At 41.4% G+C, this 18,981-nt stretch overlaps 1 protein-coding gene across 1 annotated transcript in view; it reads right to left on the bottom strand.

Moving 5' to 3' along the window:
- Nucleotides 1–18,088, bottom strand: part of PIEZO2 (piezo-type mechanosensitive ion channel component 2) — an 861,527-nt gene extending 843,439 nt beyond the window's left edge. The window contains exon 1 of the mRNA XM_006868690.1: nucleotides 18,025–18,088. Coding sequence (XP_006868752.1) covers nucleotides 18,025–18,088 — 64 coding nt within the window. The remainder of the gene's footprint in view (nucleotides 1–18,024) is intronic.
- Between the last annotated feature and the right edge of the window lie 893 nt (nucleotides 18,089–18,981).

The following is an 18,981-nucleotide window of genomic DNA, read 5'->3' on the forward strand; positions in this document are numbered from 1 at the left end:
ATTGGAACCATGGCAATGAGATGATATACGATGGAATGAATGTAAAACTAAAGTTCTCTTATGTAAACTACCATATAATTCACAATAAAACATTACAAAAAAAAAAAAAAGAGTTATGCAGACGGATGTTCACCTGCTCTATTATCCATTGGATTTGCTGATTCCAAGCATCTTCAATTTTCATCATTCTTTTTTCCAAACATAGAAAGAACTCAGATGACTGCTCATGAGCTTTTAAGATCCCAATAGCTACTCAAAGTAGGATGTAGAACATTATCTTTGTGATTGTTTTATGTCAACTGACCATGGAACTCATTGCATTAAATTGTTTGATAATATCTAAGAAGTTATCATCATTTTGCCCCCTGTATGCTCCATCACATCCATAGGTGTGCTTGCAGCAAAGGTAAAAATCTATGTACAAATATCCTCTTTCAAACCCTTATATATTTGTGGGTATATTCCCACTCTTCCTTCCACACCCATTCAGCCTGTGTAGTCCATGTATCTACCCAGGTTTATGTGAATGGCACTATTTACCTCTATCCTCTTTAACCCTTGCATACCTCCAAGTGTCTTCATAGGTCTTCATCATTCTTCTCCCAATCTCCCTCTTCTTATATATTGCCCTCATTGCCATCCAAATTAACATATGTCTACCCTTTAACCAATGAATAACTAACTCTCCCTTTCCTCCCATGAAAACCTTTTCTTGAGTTTTTACTATAGTGGTTGCATACAGTATTCATCGTTTAGTGATTAATTTTACTCAGCATAATATCCTCCAGGTTCATGCATGTTATGAGGTATTTCACAGATTTGACATTATTCTTCAACATTGCATAATATTCCATTGTGATTATGTAATATAGTTTATCTATTCTTCCACTGATGGACATTTAGGCTGTCTCTATATTTTTGTTGTTGTTAATAGTGCTGCAATGAACATCAATGTGCATATATCTACTTGTGTCGTATCTTGTTGATATATCTCAAGTAAAGGGATTGCTGGGTCATACAGTATTTCTACTTTCAACTTTTTGAGGAAGCACCGTACCATTTTCCACAGTCGTTGCACCATTTTACAGTTCCACCAGCAATGTAGGAGGGTCCCAGTCTCTTCACACCCTCACTAGAATTTTTTGTTTTCTGTGTTTTGGAACTTTGTTATTAATGCTGGGGTGAGATGACATCTCATTGTTTTGAATTGCATCTCTCTAATGGCTAGTGATCAAGAACATTTCTTCATATGTTCATTGGCAGCCTGAATGTCTTTTTCGGTGAAGTGTCTGTTCATGTCCTCTGCCATTTTTTAATGGGGTTGTGTTTTTCTTATAGAGCTTTTATAGTTTTCTATAAATACTAGAGATTAGTTAGTTCATTGTCTGATATGTCTTGCAAAAAATTTTTCCAAGTCTGTGGGTAATCATTTTATTCTTAGTGAAATCTTTTGAGGCACATAAGTGTCTAATTTTTAAGAGGTCCCAGTAATCTATTTGTTGTTTTGTTTTTTTTTCCTTCTACTGTGTGTGTGCTTTTTTAGTGATTTGTCCCATGCATTAGAGCCCCACATCATTTGATTTCTTGACTGATGCTTCCATGAGTGTTGATTGTGGATTCAAGTAGTATGAAGTCTTTGACAACTTCAATCTTTTCTCCATTTATCACTATGTCATTTATTGTCAAGTGAGGAGGATTTTCTTTTTCTTTACATTGAGGTGCAATCCATAGTGAGGCTGTATGTAGTCTTTTATCTTCATTAAAATGTTCAAGTCCTCCTGACTTCCAGCAAGGAGTATTGCATCATCTGCATATCACAGGTTTACCTCTATCCTCATCTATAGATATACAGTAGATCATCTGCGTATCGCAGGTTTACCTCTATCCTTCTCGCTTCCAGCAAGGAAGGCTGCATCATCTGCATATCGTAGTCAACATAGGGTGCATCTAAATCTTAATCACTTATGAGTTATAAGGAGCAGCACAAGCAGAGACAGGTGTTATCTGATATTCACAGAGGCAGATGAACTCAAGTCTGAGAACTCCAATGATGGCCAGCTACTAGAAGCTGAAACAGATCAATACCCCACTGGAACCACATGCTGAATTCAGATTCTAGCCTCTTGAACTGTGAGAAAATAAATATATATTCCTTAAAGCCTCCCACTTGTGACATTTTCATTATAGCAGCAGTACTGTTTTTCAGGTAGGATAGTTGAAGCTCAGAGAAGCTCAGTAACTTCAACTTGTCTTCAGTGTTATGCCTGAAACTTGTCCTGACTAAGTTGTCCTGGAGAAACATGCTCTTCTCTTCAGGCCCCTCAATCTCCCTGGGGTAGTTATCAGCACACTAGAGGAAAAAACAGGCAAGAGAAGAAGATACAAAAGTAGATTACTTACTATAGGGTAAGAAAAGAGGAGGGAGAAGGTACTGAACAATATTTGGCACTTTACATGTTTATCTAGGATTGGCTCATGGTGGAAACTCTCTAACACTTACAGTCTATACCCATGTAAACTTTTAGCGCATGAGAGACTTCCATGCCTTTTATTTGTGGTCAGATGTCAGATGTATATCTATAACTCTTTCTAGATGAAAATGTTGGTAACAAAACAAACTGTATATTCACTTTGGACTCACTTATGCAAGAAACAATAACAAGAAAACAGAATAAATGTGGTGTTAAGTGATTGAGATGTTTAACAACAACTACAACCTAATTAGAGCACTAAACTGCTACTCACAAGATCAGTGGTTCAAGCCTACCAGATTCTCTTCGGAAACCCTATACAGAATCATTATGGGTCAGAACCAACTAAATGGCACTTATCAACAACAACTAAATTACTTTTGCTAGAATTATATATGCATGAATTAGAGAATAAATGAGAAACATCTTTCAAGAAGAACCAATGGTAATCGTCTGATTGGGAACAAGAATTCTAGGACTCACTGAGTTCCTTCACACTACAGCCAAACTGTGCTGAATAGGGGCTATGGATTGTCTAATGAAGACTGGAGGAACATGGAAATCTGTTCCCTGAAGAAGGATCAGGGCTAAGCCACAGAGAACAAAGATAATCCCGAAACCCCTCCTTTAAGTTTCCTGATTTTGCTTAATTTTTAAGGAGAAAGAAGAAATTAAGTAACCAAAAGAATTATTTTCTTATGTTTTTATTAAGAACAGAAATGGAGATGAAATACCAACAGATGAACCAGGATTAATTGTGGTGGGCAGTTTAAGTGGTAATATTTGGAGAATTTCAAACTAAGATTTTTTTTAAATGTGCCTAACTTTTTTTGGACACTAGCCTGAAGAGACACCTAGAAAGCAATAATGCCAAAAACGACGAAAAGATATGAGTCAACTAAAAGTACACATGAATTTCCTTTGACATTGGAGTAAACAAAAGCCAGTGCTATTTAAAGACAGCAAAAACGGGCATCAGGAAACAGAAGTCTTGGGTTTCTGCATATCTGACTGAATTCTGGGAAATAGATATAGATATTAAGAAGGAGGAGGAGACTGAAAAACTTGGTCAAAATCAGAGAATGGTCAAAAAAGGCCGTAAAGAAATGAAATTACCAATAGACTATTAAAGCCATATGTCTATGTTCCAGTTAAAACAAACAAACAAACCACAGTATGCATATTCAAATTTATAAAATAGTATTAAAGTGGGGCTCCTAATTGCAAGAATATTTGAAACACGGTTTTTCTTGGGAGGACAGCACTGCATTTAAGATACCCAGAACTAGATCTAAAATACAAATCTAAGTATGGATCCATTGGGACAAAGAATAAATCACAATCACAACAGTAATTCTAAATTACAATTTGGGGAAGATACTTACTCACAAAGTAATTCCTCAAACTATTTTGATATCCAATTTTTAAAATGACATTTTTGCCTCTGCCACATCTTTCCTATAGCCTCTATAGTGGAAACAACTGTACTTTGAGGATGATTTCAATGTTTGAAAAGGTCAAGAAGTAAGCATTAATCCATTCCAGTGAGTAAGATGAGGGGCTTTAGACAATGGGTCAAAAAAGGCAATGTAATATCAAAAACGAGGCTTTGAAAATTATGGTGAAAGAATTCTGTGGTTCTTATTCAAAGTTCTAGGTGTTGGAGTTTTCTATAAAATACTGGCTTGTAAGAAATAAGTCCCAGGTGTGGTGCTGTGGGATAATGCACTAAATACAAGATCGGTTCAAATTCACCAGTCACTCCTTGGAAACTCTATACAGGGTTGCTATGAGTCGGAACTGACTCAATGGCATTTTAACAACAACGATCTTCTCTCCTGCCTGGAAATGGACCACCAGACACTCTGTGTGTTACTTTGTCTGGCATGGGGAGAGGGATCCTAGCTCTAGCTCAGAATCCTTCCTGGCTTACCAGCTAAACTGACATTGGGCCCCAAGGCCAACTTAAGGCAGGAATCTTTAGTGAAGCAGGGAAAGCGAGAGAGGAAGAGAAAGAGAAAAGGCAGTTTTGAAATACTGGAAGCTTAGACCACATGTGAGAGGAACACTTACCAAAGGTGATATGGGCTCCCCCCCACCCCCCCACGGACTCTACACTTGAAGCTCTGTGCCCTCCTGTGTCTTTTTTTTTTTTTTTTCCCCTTTTAGTGGGGTATCTTTTCTTAAGCTTTTATAATAATGGTCTTATACAATATTTGTCCTTTTGTGCCTCCTTTGTCCTTTTATGGACTAAGAATTGTCCAACTAAGATCCCATGTTGTTGTTGTTGTTGTTAAGTGCCTTCAAGTCGGTTCTGATTCATACGAACCCTATATAGGGTTTCTGAAGAGCAGTTGATGAGTTTGAACCGCGGAGCTTGAAATTCAAATTGACTTTCCAGTCCAGTGCATTAAACCACAGAGCCATACCAGGACTCCTAAAATCCCATAAGGTCCACAATGTCACTGACATATTGTACTTTATGATAAATTTAATTTTACTGAAATTACCTTTTTCTGATTTCTGCTTGATGGTTTAACTTTGATTAGTATCTATTTGTATTTTGGATTTTTATTCATAAGTATGTCTGATCATAAACCATGGATGGCAGAATTTCTTTATTTCTGCAAAACTATATATGGCTAGTTCTAAAACAAACTGACAACACATTTTATTGTTCTTATTCTTACCACTAAGGAGCTCTGGTAGCGTAGTGGTTACGAGTCGGGCTGCTAACCTCAAGGTCAGCAGTTCAAAACTACCAGCTGTTCTGCAGGAGAAATATGAGGCTTTCTGCTCCCATAAAAGATTTGCAGCCTCAGAAACCCTATACAGGGTCTCTATGAGTTGGAACCGAATCCACAGCACACTACCAAACACCACCACCATTCTTACCATTGGTGATAGAAATAGACGTGTGATTTCTATCAGGAGGAGGGGAGAAAGAATCACAGAAATAGTAGGTTTGCAAAGTCTAAAGTAGAATGTTTCTCCTTTATAGTCAGTTGTTCAGAAAAATCTTCAACCAAGTATATAATATGATAAAAATTTATTTCTTCAACAGCTTCTAAATAGTCTTCGAAGGCAAATTCAAAATAATATAAGTATGGTGGTTATTAAGACACCAGAGCTTAGACATATAAATTCTGGTGTGTGCTCTATAGTCGTAATTTCTAATAATATTTTTTTTAATGTGCAGAAATATTGCTGTGAGAATTATAGACTATTATAGACTATGTAACAGGAGAGTATTTCTTATTCTTGAACACCGTCCTTGTTTTACAGATGATATAATCAAGGGGTACAGAGTTTCCTTGACTTGGCAGTCACATAGCTCATTATTAACAGGACCTGTGTGTTGGGCCTTTAGACCAGGGCCCTTTCCAACACATTCACTGCTTAGCTTTTCCAGCAGAGATACCTACTTATTTACAGTGTCTGAAAAGAATGCTGTTAACAGGAAGGTGTGGTAATGGGAACACAAGGGACAAAGAACTGTAGGTACTATGTGATTCTCAAGTTATTCTGCAATATGTACAATGAACATTCATGGTGCTTTAGTTCAAAATCATCAGCTGGTTCAGGGTCTCAGTCTTTCTTCCTTTTTCGCACCAATAGCCAAAACTGATGACCTAGTAGATTTGACCACAGTGGAAAATAGATCAATTTGTGTGGTTCCAGTAGAGCTGAAAATGTTTTTTTCATATAATATGCACTTCAAAGATAATGCCCCAGTCAAGTTTGACCATTGTCCACTGGATTTTTCCTTTTCAGTTCACTGCAGAGCAAGTAAAAGTTATTAAGTGGGCTTCTTAATAAAATTCACACTTAGGAAAGTAACAGAGAATAGAAACTAGACTGTTAAGAATTTTATATTCATATCTAAAATTATATTTTAGATGTGAAAAATCAATAGCTATAGAAAGCTATGCCAAACGTCTTTCAGACTCTTGAGATAGTCAAGAGAAAAAAATTGAGTCAATGAATTGTGCGAATAATCCATCAGCAACTTGTTTGTCAGTGCTTGGTGAATATTGTAGCCATATACTAGATAGTTGAAGTGTGTGATTACACATGATCTTTGTGGTTAGAAAAACCTAATTAAAAAAAAAAATGTTTTAAGCTACTTGCTAGACATTAGGCATAAGCTGGGGATATGAAAAATAATTCTACAGAGTCCCTGAACTTGCAAATTTATAACATAGAAAGGAAGAGAAAGCTCATAAGTACAAAACAGTTTGATAAGTAAGAGCAGCATGTCATGAGAACACAAAAGAAATAGTTCCGCAGCCTCTGAAGGAGCCTCACAGGAAGGAAGAGGTCTTAGAATCCACATTGTTTAAAAGAAGAAAGAAAAAATTATGTGTATCTGATGGTAGGATAAGATAGTCCTCAACTTACTAAATAGGTAGAGTTCCAAAAGTTCCCTTGTAAGTGCGTTGTAACCTGAAACAGTCTGATCAAAGAAACTTTGCTCCAGCTCAGCAACACATTTTATTTGATCAATGTTGTTGTTGTTGTTTAGTGCCGTCGAGTCGGTTCCGACCCATAGCGACCCTGTACAGGGTTTCCGAGGCTGTAAATCTTTACGGGAGCAGAATGCCTCATCTTTCTCCCGCGGAGTGGCTGGTAGTTTCGAACTGTTGGCCTTAAGGTTCGCAGCCCGATTCGTAACCACTACGCTACCAGTAACTGCCTAAATTCTGAATATAAAACTAACAATAAGAGCTAACATTTATTGAGTAGTTACCATATGTCAGGCACTGACTGGTCCAAGTATGTTTACCAATATTGTCATCTAAACCCTGCCACAATCCTGTGAGCTATCAACTCATTTCACACATAACATAAATACAGAAGAGTAAACCTCAATACCTCCATCAAGGTAGCACATGGCAGGCCAAGATCTGTACCTGAACAATCTAGCTTTATAGCTCTTATTCAAGATACTGTATTTCCTGTTGGCTGTGGAAAACCACGGAATGCAATATGGAGGAAGAAAATAAAGAATTTATGTTTTCTGGTTCTTGCATATAGAGTTAGCTCTTAGGAGGAATATGTGCTACTTTCTGAATTTGAACTCTTCTTGGCAAACCCCTAAAAGCCCAGTGATATTGTTTGGTGTCTAAGGTGCCTTTGTGTTGGTTCCAACTCATGGTGAACTTCTGTATAACAACAGCAGGAAATATTGTCCGGTCCTGTGTCATATTCACAATTGCTGCTATATTTGAGCCCATTGTTGCAGCCACTGTGTCAATTCATCTCATTTAGGATTTTCCTTTCTGTTTGTTTGCTGACTCTCTATTTTACCAAGCATGATGTACTTCTTTAGCAACTGGTCCCTCCAATAACATGTTCAAAGTAACAAAGTCTTGCCCCCTTGCTTTAAAGGAGCACTTGGGCTATACTTCTACTAAGACTAATTTATTTGGTCTGGCAGTCCATGGTATAGTCAATATTCTTCATCAGTACTACAACACAGTTTGAATAAGGCAATTCTTCTTCACACTTTCTTTTCAGTGATATTGTTGTTGTGGTTGAAGTAGATTCCAATGTATAGTAACGCTGTAGGACAGAGTAGAACAGCCTTATAGGGTTTCCAAGGCTGTAGATCTCCAGGTCTTTTGGGGTCCCCGTCTTCTTCACTGACCCCCCACTTTACCATGCATACTGTCCTTCTACAGGGACTGAGCCCTCCTGATAACATGTCCAAAGTATGAGAGATAAAGTCTCACCATCCTGGCTTCCAAGGAATACTCTGGCTGTGCTTTTTCCAAAACAGATTTATTTGCTCATCTGGCAGTCCATGGTATTTTTAATATTCTTCCCTAACAGTATAATTCAAATGCATCAATTATTTTCTGATGAATTGACACTCCTTAGACAACTTCAATACTTTTTGTGTTTACCATGATGTTATTTATTGGTCAAGTTGTGATATTTTGGTTTTGTTTTTGTTTTACATTGAGTTGTAATCCATTCTGAAGGCTGTATTCCTCGATCCTCATCAGTAAGTGTTTCAAGTCCTCTTCATTTTTTCAGCAAGCAAGGTGTGTCTTCTGCATATCACAGACTGTTACTGAGTTTTCCTCCAATCCTGCTACCACATTCTTTTTCATATAGTCCAGTTTCTTAGATTATTTCCTCAGCATACAGACGGAATAAGTATGATGAAAAACCATTACGACCTCCTTAAAAATTCCTGGGCAACAAATCAGACCTGCATGCACTATTAACAACAATCTCTCCCTGATGCTGCTGCTAAGTGCTATAGAGTTGGTTCCAATTCATCATGACCTTCTTTAGAGTTCCCAAAGAGCAGCTGGCAAGCTTGAAATGCCAACCTTGCAGTTCAAACCGACCTTGCAGTCCAGTGCATTAGCCCACAGTGCCATGCCAGGAATGTCCATTCTTTCCCAACTACGTGAACTAGCTATATAATCTAGTTTATACTAATCTATGGAGACTAATCTATCTCAATTTTCCACAAATATGGAGACTTTAAGTGAAAATACTTGTTACACAAAGAAAGGGTATGAGAGAGGTGAAATGAAAATTGTTAAGTATGAGTTAAGACATTATATTTTAAAATTTGGAGCACTTTTCAAACATTACTCATCTAAGAGCTGTTTTAAATGATGTTTGCATACTGTGTGCTAAGCATTCAACATATTATCATTTGATCCTCAACTCTATGAGATATGTACAATTACTATCCTAATTTACAGAACAAGAAACTGAGGCTTTGATAACTAACTTTTCCAATGATCACACAAATACCAAGTAATATCACCAGGTTTTTAACTAGGTATGGTCTTCAAATTCATTGTCTTAATCAATCATTGTCCTATACTGCCTCCTAAAGTATCCTTTGAATGTGACTTCAACATAGGAGTGCCACTGTTGTCTAAAGAGAACACTCTAAGAGCTATAAATACAAATTCTTAGACATCTAAGTAACATTCTTATTAAAAAACACTGCAGTGTACTTTGAACCATACTGTCCATGTTCACATTACGACATGTTAAGTTACCTATACTTCTTTTCTAGAATACAGATGTTATTGTTAAGTGCCATCAAATTGGTTCTGACTCATAGTGACCCTGTATAAGATTTCTGAGGATAGACTAATGGGTTTGAACCACCAACCTGGTAGTTAGCATTCCAGTGCTTATCCTACAGTGCCACACCATGACTCAGAAGACTGACAGCTACATGCTAATATCCATTCACCCCTCCTCTGTCACAGCAACAGAAACATCTTCCCCATTGTTGCTCTTAGTTGTCCCCCAGTGGGTGCTGGCTCATGGTGCCTCCTTGTACAACAGAACAAATGTTGCTCAGTCTGAGCTATCTTCCCAATCTTTGGTCTATTCAAGTGCATTTTTGCAGCTACTGCGTATTTTGAGTGCCTTCAGATCTAGTATGAGAAATAGCCACTTAGATGTACCAAATCCATTCTCTTATAAAATGTATTTGATACTACATAGGACCACTACTGTAAAAGACTAAGAAAAAGAACCATACTAAAGGTGGGTGGGGAGAATTCTATGTTGATTGTTGGGATGTTGGGGGTGGGCGAGGGGAGGCAGGAGAAGGTGGAGTACAGGGCAGGGATTAGACACAGGAAAGTTTGGGTGCTAGGGAGGGGGGCAATATACAAGAAGGGAGAGGGGAATGGAAGAACAAAGTAGATGGAAGAACAATTAGGCATGTTTGAACGGGCTAAGTAGGACAGAGGTAAAGAATGATATATGCACAACCTTGGAACTACAGGGCTCTGGGATACAGAGATTAAGACATGGTTGGAATGGAGAAAAGCGGGGAATAATGTTAAGATGCTTGGCTGTCTTTTGAATCTTGGTTTTCCTTGCATTATAATATAAAATAGACACTGGAGGGGGAGAGAAAGGAATAGTCAGAAATATCACCACAGAAAACTTCTAAGTCCATCTTCTGCCTATAACTGATTGGAATACCTAAAATGGAACTACAACATGCCCAGTGAAGGAGGCTTCCTGCGGAGCCTCTGCAATACATAAGACTATAGGTAGAAGTATGAACCACATCCAGATCTCCAGATATGGGAAATTTCCACTTGAAAGGACGAGCAGACCAGCCTGGAATGGCTAGAAGAACAGAAGCTACTTCTCGAAAGAAAGACCTACAGGAAAAATACAAAACAATAGAGGCAGATGGAGTGTTACTACAAGAACGAACAAGTTGCTTGCCCAGGAAACAGCAAGGCAAGTGGTTGGGTCCCCTCAGTGCAAACCCCCTTCCAAGAATAAGACTCAATGGGAATACACGCTCTGATTGGTGACCACGCTCGTCACCAATAAGGGGAGTAAGGGAAAAACAGCAATGAAGTGGCAAGCTAAGCCCTACAATGTGGAGAGGGAAGTGTGCAGCTGATAAAAAGAGAGGGCATATGCACAAGAACACCCACACTTGCAGATAATACCCACTTGACCCGATTTCAATGATTGGATAATCAGAGCTCAACCAGAAGAAGAAAGAAGAGGAAAAAAAGAGTAATTAGACACAATTTGATGAACTTGACCTACACCTATGGATGCAGTAGCTCAAAAGAGGGAACAAATCCTTACAGCAAGAATCATTCCCACCCCCTCCACACACAGAGAAGACAAGGATGGGCAACTTGGACATTGGCTACTCAAAGTGTGTGTGTGTGTTGGTGGGGGGAGGCTACAAAGGCAAGAAGTGACTGTCTTACAAGCTTTCAAGAGGTAACCTAGACCCAGGGGGCCTGGAGGAAGGAAGAATCTCCAGTGAGTAGTACCCAATCTGTCTAGGCAGAGTTGATGAAATGAAATGCAGACGGGTCTCTTGTGATGCAATAGTGAATAATTGTTATCAGGACTGATTGTGAGGGTTGGAAATGTAAAGGCAGACATTTTATAGCAAGGGAGGGAGTGATTAACTTTCCAGTCTAGGAGCAGAGGTCTCTAGGACCATCAACGAAGAAGAGCTGAGAGCGGGACCCTACCCAGAGAAGCGGCGATGCCTGAAATGGAGGCAGAGACGATGACGTGGAGAGATGGAGCAGCTGGGGACTTGAGATCCAGAGAGGGAGAGCCACTGTGTGCTGAAGACTGGGGTGTGTGGGGGGATGCGTGTAGGTAGTGTAGGGGACAGGCTTGCAGGGTATACCCTTTGGTTGGTTGATGATGCATGGAAGGGATTGGAACCATGGCAATGAAACAATATATGATAGAATGAATGTAAAACTAATGTTCTCCCATGTAAACTATCATATAATTCAAATAAAACATTTTTTTAAAAAATTTTAATGTATTTGAAATTTGCAAATTCATACACACAAAAAAGTTTATATATGTTCATCCATGCTATCCTAGTGTAATACAGAATTATAATCACAGAGTTCAACAATAGTAGGCAATGTATTAATCAGAAAACTATCATCCTGTGTGCTAACACAAGTCAAATAAAAGTGTATATCCTGCAGAAGTCATAAAAATATTCATTTAAACTAGTAACTCATATATTGTTGTTGTTAAGTATCACTGAGTCAGCTCTGAGTCATAGTGACCCTGTTAAGTACCATCCAGTTGGTTCTGACTCATATTAACCCTGTATAGTGTTTCCAAGGAGCTGCTGGTGAGTTTGAATTGTCAGCCTTGCAGTTCAAACTGCCCTTGTGGTTGAGTGCTTATCCTACAGTGCCATATCAGTACTCCTAGATAAGTCTAAAAGGCCAAGCTGAGGTTTTCATGAATGTGATAATCCAAGATACTGACAATAAAAGATTCTTAAAATGTTTTTATTACAGCACAATTCAGGGGGAAATTCATTTTGATTATCTGATTCTGTGTCCTGAAAACAAAGGCTTAAATCTACAAATCTCATGAAATCTAATGTTTTACATTATAAACACTGGATCATCATATTGTTCTTAATCAAATATCTAGGTAAATTCATACTGTTGTATTTATTTTTTTAATTATTCAGTTACTATATTACATCATATTCAGTTAACTGTTAAGAACTTAAGTACCCAAAAATTAAATGCCCATGTAAAGCAAAACAAAATAAAATCATATTGCATAAAAAGTATGAAAATTATGGTATAGTGTAAAGTAGCACTATAATTTTCCTTAGAAAGGAAGATACCAAGACTTTGTCTTGTGTACTTCGGATGTTATCAGGAAAAATCAGTCCCTGCTTGGTAAAGTGCAGGGTCAGCAAAAAAGAAGAATACCCTCAATAAGATGGATTGATTCAGTGACTGCAACAATGGGCTCAAACATAGCAATTATTGTGACAGTGGTACAGGACTGGGCAGTTTCAATCTGTTGTACACAGACAGGGTCAGTATAGATAGGAACTGACTCTGCAGCACCTAAAAACAACAAGTGTCAGGAAGACACAAGAAAGCTCGGCCAGTACAGTTTTAAGGAAAGCATTTGATCAGAATACTAAAAGTACAGATAGACAGGTAGTCCTTGATTTAGAATGAGGTCCACTCCAATGACTCCATCATAAATTAATAATTAAAATAACTCATTTTAATGCCTTTTATTATCAGTACATATGTAAGTCATATTTGCGAGGATTCATAATCAATGCTCATGGAAGCAGCAATCAGAAATCAAAGGACATATTGTATTAGGTAGATCTGCTACAAAAGACGTCTTTAAAATGTTCAAGGGCAAAGATGTCAGTTTGAGGACTAATTACACCTGACCCAAGTTATGGTATTTTGAATCACCTTATATGCATGTGGAAGTTGAACAAAAAATAAAAAATACATTAGAAAAATCAATGCATTTGAATGATGAATGATGACGTTGGTGAAGAATATTAAAAGCATCATGGACTGCTAAAAGAACAAACAAATCTGTCTTGGAAGAAGTACAGCCAGAATGCTCCTTAGAAGCAGGGATGGTGAGACTTACTTTCTTGTACTTTGCACATATTATCACAAGGGACCATTCCCTGGAGAGAGACATCATGCCTGGTGAAGTACAGGATCAGTTAAAAAATGAAGACCTACAAACAAGATGAACTTACATGGTGGTAGTAACAATGGTTTCAAATATAACAATAATTGTGTGCAGCACCAGGCATAGGGTCTCTATGAGTCAGAACCAACTTTACAGCACCTAACAACAATGGCAACAGACCTTCTTTATAAATCACAGCATTGACCATCTGCAATATAAACATCTCAGAATGACATCAGTGAATTATGCACTACAACATGGTATGGTGTTGTTGTTATTAAATGCCATTGAATTGGTTCTGACTCATAATGACCCAGTACAGGGTTTCCGAGGAGTAACTGATGAGTTTAAACCACCAATCTGTGGCTTAGACATTGCAGTCCTGTGCTTAACCTACAGTGCCATACCAGAATTACATATTAATAACAATACCAAAGTGAAAAAACAAACAAACAACTCATTGCCATCAAGTCAATTCCAACTCACAGTGGCCATATAGGAAAGAACGTACCATAGGGTTTCTCAGACTGTAAATCTTTAAAGGAGTCGAAAGCTGTTAGCAGACCAATGATAAGATGAACCCAAAACAAAAAAAAAAAAACACTGGTGATTCATTGCAACTCATATCTCAAATAAGTATGGACTATTGGGAAAAACTGATGAGAAAAATCCTGATAATGAAATATTCTCCCCTGCCCTACACACCAACTTTTACTACATAATTTGGTTCTAAGGAAGTACTGAAGTACTGATAAACTTCACTGCTTTAATATGAACCCCACCACTCCAATCAGTCTCATCTTGATCCACTTTACCACCACTAGTTTGCTAATTTCAACAGAAGTATTCATCATGCTTTCCTGTTCTTTTACTGTGTTTCATAATGTTAATAGCAATGTCTCCATTTTGAGCAACAACAGGGTGCCAAACATTATGCAAAATGAGTGAGGATTTGAAATGTAGCCCTCCTTAAGTGTAAAATCACTTTTTTTCACTTTTACTTTTTTTCCCTATAAGTGATTAATACTATCTACCTACATAAGGTGTAACGCAAAGAAGGTTATTATAATGCTTTAAATGAATCTTTGAACTGCTGAATCTTCCTACTGCCGATAGCTGAAGCAGTACGAGAAGATACTCAACAAGGTTAGTGTATTTTACTTATATTTTAATCCAACTACCTCTAGAGGGAATTCTAGAGATGATTCCTCGATTTGCATTATCAAAGTCTAAGTAATATTTTCTCTGAGCACTAGTTAGTGAATTGGTTTTCCGAGTATGGTTCACCATGGGCCTTTCTGTTGTGTTGTTCCCTAAACTCTGGTCACTTCATGACAGGAAGCATTGCTAATCAGGCACTATGACCTCTGCCCATCCTGGCCCTACTATGTTCTACCCAAATCAGGTTTTCAGTATCTCCCTGTTGTTAGTTGCCATGGAATTGATTCAGACTCATTGTGACACCATGTGTTACTGATTAGAATTGCTCCAAAGGGTTTTCTTGGCTGTAATCCTAGTAGATTTCTTCAGAGGTACTACTGGGTGGTCTTTAACAGCCTAACCTTTAGATTAGCAGTCAGACACAAATTGTGCTACCTAGGGATGTCTACATCTCCTAGCTGCCTCCCCTCCTCTTTTGCAAACCTGCTTTTGTAGATAAGACATTAGGAGAGAAAAACAAACAAATAAGCAAGAGTATGGCTGGGTGAGAAGCATTTGCATTAAAAAAAAAAAAAAAAAAATCTTGACCCAGGAATCAACTCAGATCAGGTACTAAAGATAGGTGGGACAGAAAATTGTGCTAAGAGAAAACAAATGGGTTTAAAGGAGAAATATACAAGCTTCTGCAAAGGCTTGGCTTTGAAGGCTGTCTTGCCCAGATACAAAAATAGATGACTAAAATGTGAAATCGATTCTAATAGCAAACAGATCATTGCTTTCTCCATGCCCAGGATATTAGGGAAACCTGAATATTTGATTTAGTAGCACCTTGGGAGTAGGCAGAACTGAAAACTTTCCAATAACCTTGAAAATATCCACTTCCTGTAGAAGAGAATCAAGTTCTCAAAGCAGAGCACATCCATCCAGCCCGTGGCCCCTACCAATTCAGTGACTGGAGAGTGATTAATCAGCACTTGGGCTGTCTTTCCTAAACAGCAGCCAACATATTATGGGTCCCTTGTCCGATTGTATTCCCAGGAGCCCTTGCCTCCACCAGCTAAAGAGGGAGGGGAGACAAGTTTTCTGCTAATCAGGCTGCTGACAAAGGTGAAGGAAGAGACAGTATAGGCTTAGATGGAGTGACCACCTCCCTCTAACAGCTATTACCTTCCCCCATCACATACACAGTCCCAAGTTAGCTTCACTGTTGGTCGGAAGGAATGAAACGAAACGGAAGCAGAAAGGGGACTGGGAATACTTGGGGGCGGGGCCGGCAGGCAGGCTGACTCAAGATGTCCTGGGATTGAGAGGGCAGGAGGGTGGGAGGGCCAGAGCTACCATCTGGACCATTGGAACCCGCTCTGTTTCTAGCAAAGTCCACGGAAACAGAACTAGCAATAAAGTCCGGGAGCACGCACACACACGCGCGCGCGCGCACACACACACACACACACACACACACACACCCATCCCCACTCCCACACACATCCCCCTGAGGCTGCCAGTGGGCGCACACCAGGGAGAATGGACCAGGTCTACTGGGTGCCCGCCCAGTTTTTCGTTAGGCAGAGCTTCACAGTCACACCAAGGGACTTTGGGGTCAAGACCCCCATTTATGAGTTGGAATGGCAGGGTCCTACACCCAGAAGCCGCGGAGTGTCACAGTGGGGGGGGGCGGGGGGAAGGGGGAGTAGGTAGTTTGAAGACTGAACGAGCCAAACCTTCCGCCGAGATCACTAGATGGATTACATCTAGTTATGCAATTAACAAAGTGGATTTAGGTGGTTCCATGTGACCACAATGCTCAATTCTTCCTACAATCCCAGCGAACCGCTGCCCCGCAGAGGGCTGGGAGGCAGTAAGGTGAGGGGATGGAGAGGACTGTTGGGAGGGAAGAGCGGGGCTTCCAGCACAGTAATGTTTTTCTCCACTGCAAGCACTTCTTCACCAGCTCACACAAAAGGCACTGGTTAACTGGGTTGTAGCTTTCACCAAGCAAAGATCAAGTGTGCCAGGCAAGGTGCCAGGCGTTCAAGATGCAGCGCTGATCTGGGGCATGAAGTGACTTAAATGTGATGAACCCCAGGCAGTCAGTGCTGCTTTCCGTGAATTGCTTTCCCCAAACCTTTCTTCTCTGCAAACGTAAGCAAGTTTAACTGGGCAGAGAAAAGCGGCTAGCTACACCGGGTTTGTGGACCATGCAGCTTCATGTAAACAGGTGACCAGGAGGAAAAGGATTGCTGCAAACTGGTCCTACCTGAAAATCTAAATTGGGAAGAAAAGGCCACGAGCAGCATGCAGTGGCCCACGCGGCACCGGAGGACACCTGATTGCCACAGTGAGTGGATCTCCCTAGAAGAACTTTCAAGGAGCTTCCACCAAAGTTTATAGCTCAGACACCTGTGGGCACTTCATTCACTAGTAGTGTTAATAAAACTTGGCTAATACTCCGCGCAGTAACCATGATGGACCCTCACAGACACGCTAGCGCCCCCTTTCCATCTCTCGCGCAAAGAAAGCATATAGATGATTTTTAAGTCGTCAAACTCTGGCAAGATGGCAGGTTGCAAATCATGGCCTTCTCAGCGATGGGCAAGCTGTTTGTGAAAATAACTGTCACTTGATAAAAGTGTTCTTTCCGAGTTCTGACGGGAAGCAGGGAAGCTAGGCACTGTCCATCACTCTCCTCAAAGAATGCACTCTCACTGCAAGAATGACTGCCTGTGTCCCTAGGCCAAGACAAAGCTCCTCTAAGGCCCACCGGGCCATTCATAGTGAGATGCAGATCTGCGAGTGGAGGGGCTTCCACCTACTGCCCCCTCCCGTCTCAATCCTACTCTCCTGACCAAAATCTCCACCTAGGGTGAGCTTCCAGGATCTGGACTGGCTCTTGGCCAGTCTACAGCATCAGCCTATAAAACACAAATCCAAGGCCCAAACGCGCTAGCTATTTCCTTGTACCGCAAGTTGCAGGCACTAACTGGGCTACCAGGTGTGGGGAAAGTGGACCTCAAGGTCTTCTGCAGACACTGTGTTATCTGTGAGTGGCTGTTCTTCCCAGGACTTGGGGAGCAAGGAAGGAAGCGGGGTGGGGGAAGGCACTGAGACAACTGTATTTGGGGAGGGCTCTTCTAGCTATGCTTGCTTCCTTTGTGCACAAATCGGTATTCCATGAAGGAAAATCCACGTATGACTTCAAATTAAACCCAAGTAGTCCCCAGCGTATGCCATCCTGGCGACTCTGTCTCTCCAGCCAGACGCGTGCGCCCCGTGAGGGAAGCGAACAAGCAGGATGTGGAACCGTGGACAGTAGTTCCGACACTAGAACGCCCAAAACCGGACTTGGGAGCACCAGCGCACGCTCCACCGTCACCCCCGACCCCTCCACGCCGCACCGACTTACCGACTGCCAAACATATGGGTAGCAGCAGCCTGAAGATGAGCCCGCACACCACTTCCGAGGCCATCGCGTTGGCCAGTCCTGGCCAGTCCGGAGAGTCTGCACAGCGCGCGAGCCTCGAGGGTCCCAATGCTGGTGCCCGGACGACCGCGTAGGGCCTCCGACTAGGCGCCTAACAGCTGCCTGGGCATCGCCCCACGCTGCAACTCTTTGCCCCGAGGGCGCGCTCACCGGGCACTAGGCAGTCTCCTGGCCCGGTGGCCAGCGGCCCGCGGCCAGCCCATGGAGTGGAAGCAGACTGGGCCCAGCGGAGGCTCCTTCACAGTTTCGGGGGCCTGGGCGGCAAGGGGAGGGTGTGGGGCGGGGCTCTCGCCGACTTCGGCGGGCGTGCAGAGGCCGCGCAGGGCTGGCTCCGGAAAACGCCCTAGGACAAAGTGTCTCTTCTGTCCTCACCGCCCGGCAGACTGCAGCACAGCCCCTCGCCGGGGCTCCCGGCGGTGACGCTTAACCTGTACGCGCCCCGGCCTTGGGCCTCAGAGTCTTGGCGCGGAGCAGCGCAGGGCGCACAGCCATTCCCTGGTCCTGGGCGATGCGCGAGTACTTCACTGCCAAAATCGGAGCGCAGTTGGGCAGGATACGAGACTCGACTGCACGCCGAGGACTGACACTCCAGCTCCTACCTTCGCCTCCTCAATTCAAAGTATGAAAAAAAATTATAAAATATCAGTGCCGTCCGATGAGCCGTCGCCGGCCATACCCAGCAGCCTCGCCCTCTGCAGCCGCAGCCAGGGGTCGGGCGCTTCTACAGTCAATGAAACTTTCGGAGCCCGACTCCGTGACTGGCGAGCCTTCCGGCCAATGGGACCTAGGCGCCGCAGCCGCGCGCCGTAGCCCGCCCCCTCCCCGCCCTCCCGCCCTCCTAGGTACAAGGGTGGGCACTGCAGGGGCGAATCAGGGCCG

Source organism: Chrysochloris asiatica, unplaced genomic scaffold (assembly GCF_000296735.1).
Source record: "Chrysochloris asiatica unplaced genomic scaffold, ChrAsi1.0 scaffold00122, whole genome shotgun sequence".
Classification (NCBI taxonomy): domain Eukaryota; kingdom Metazoa; phylum Chordata; class Mammalia; order Afrosoricida; family Chrysochloridae; genus Chrysochloris; species Chrysochloris asiatica.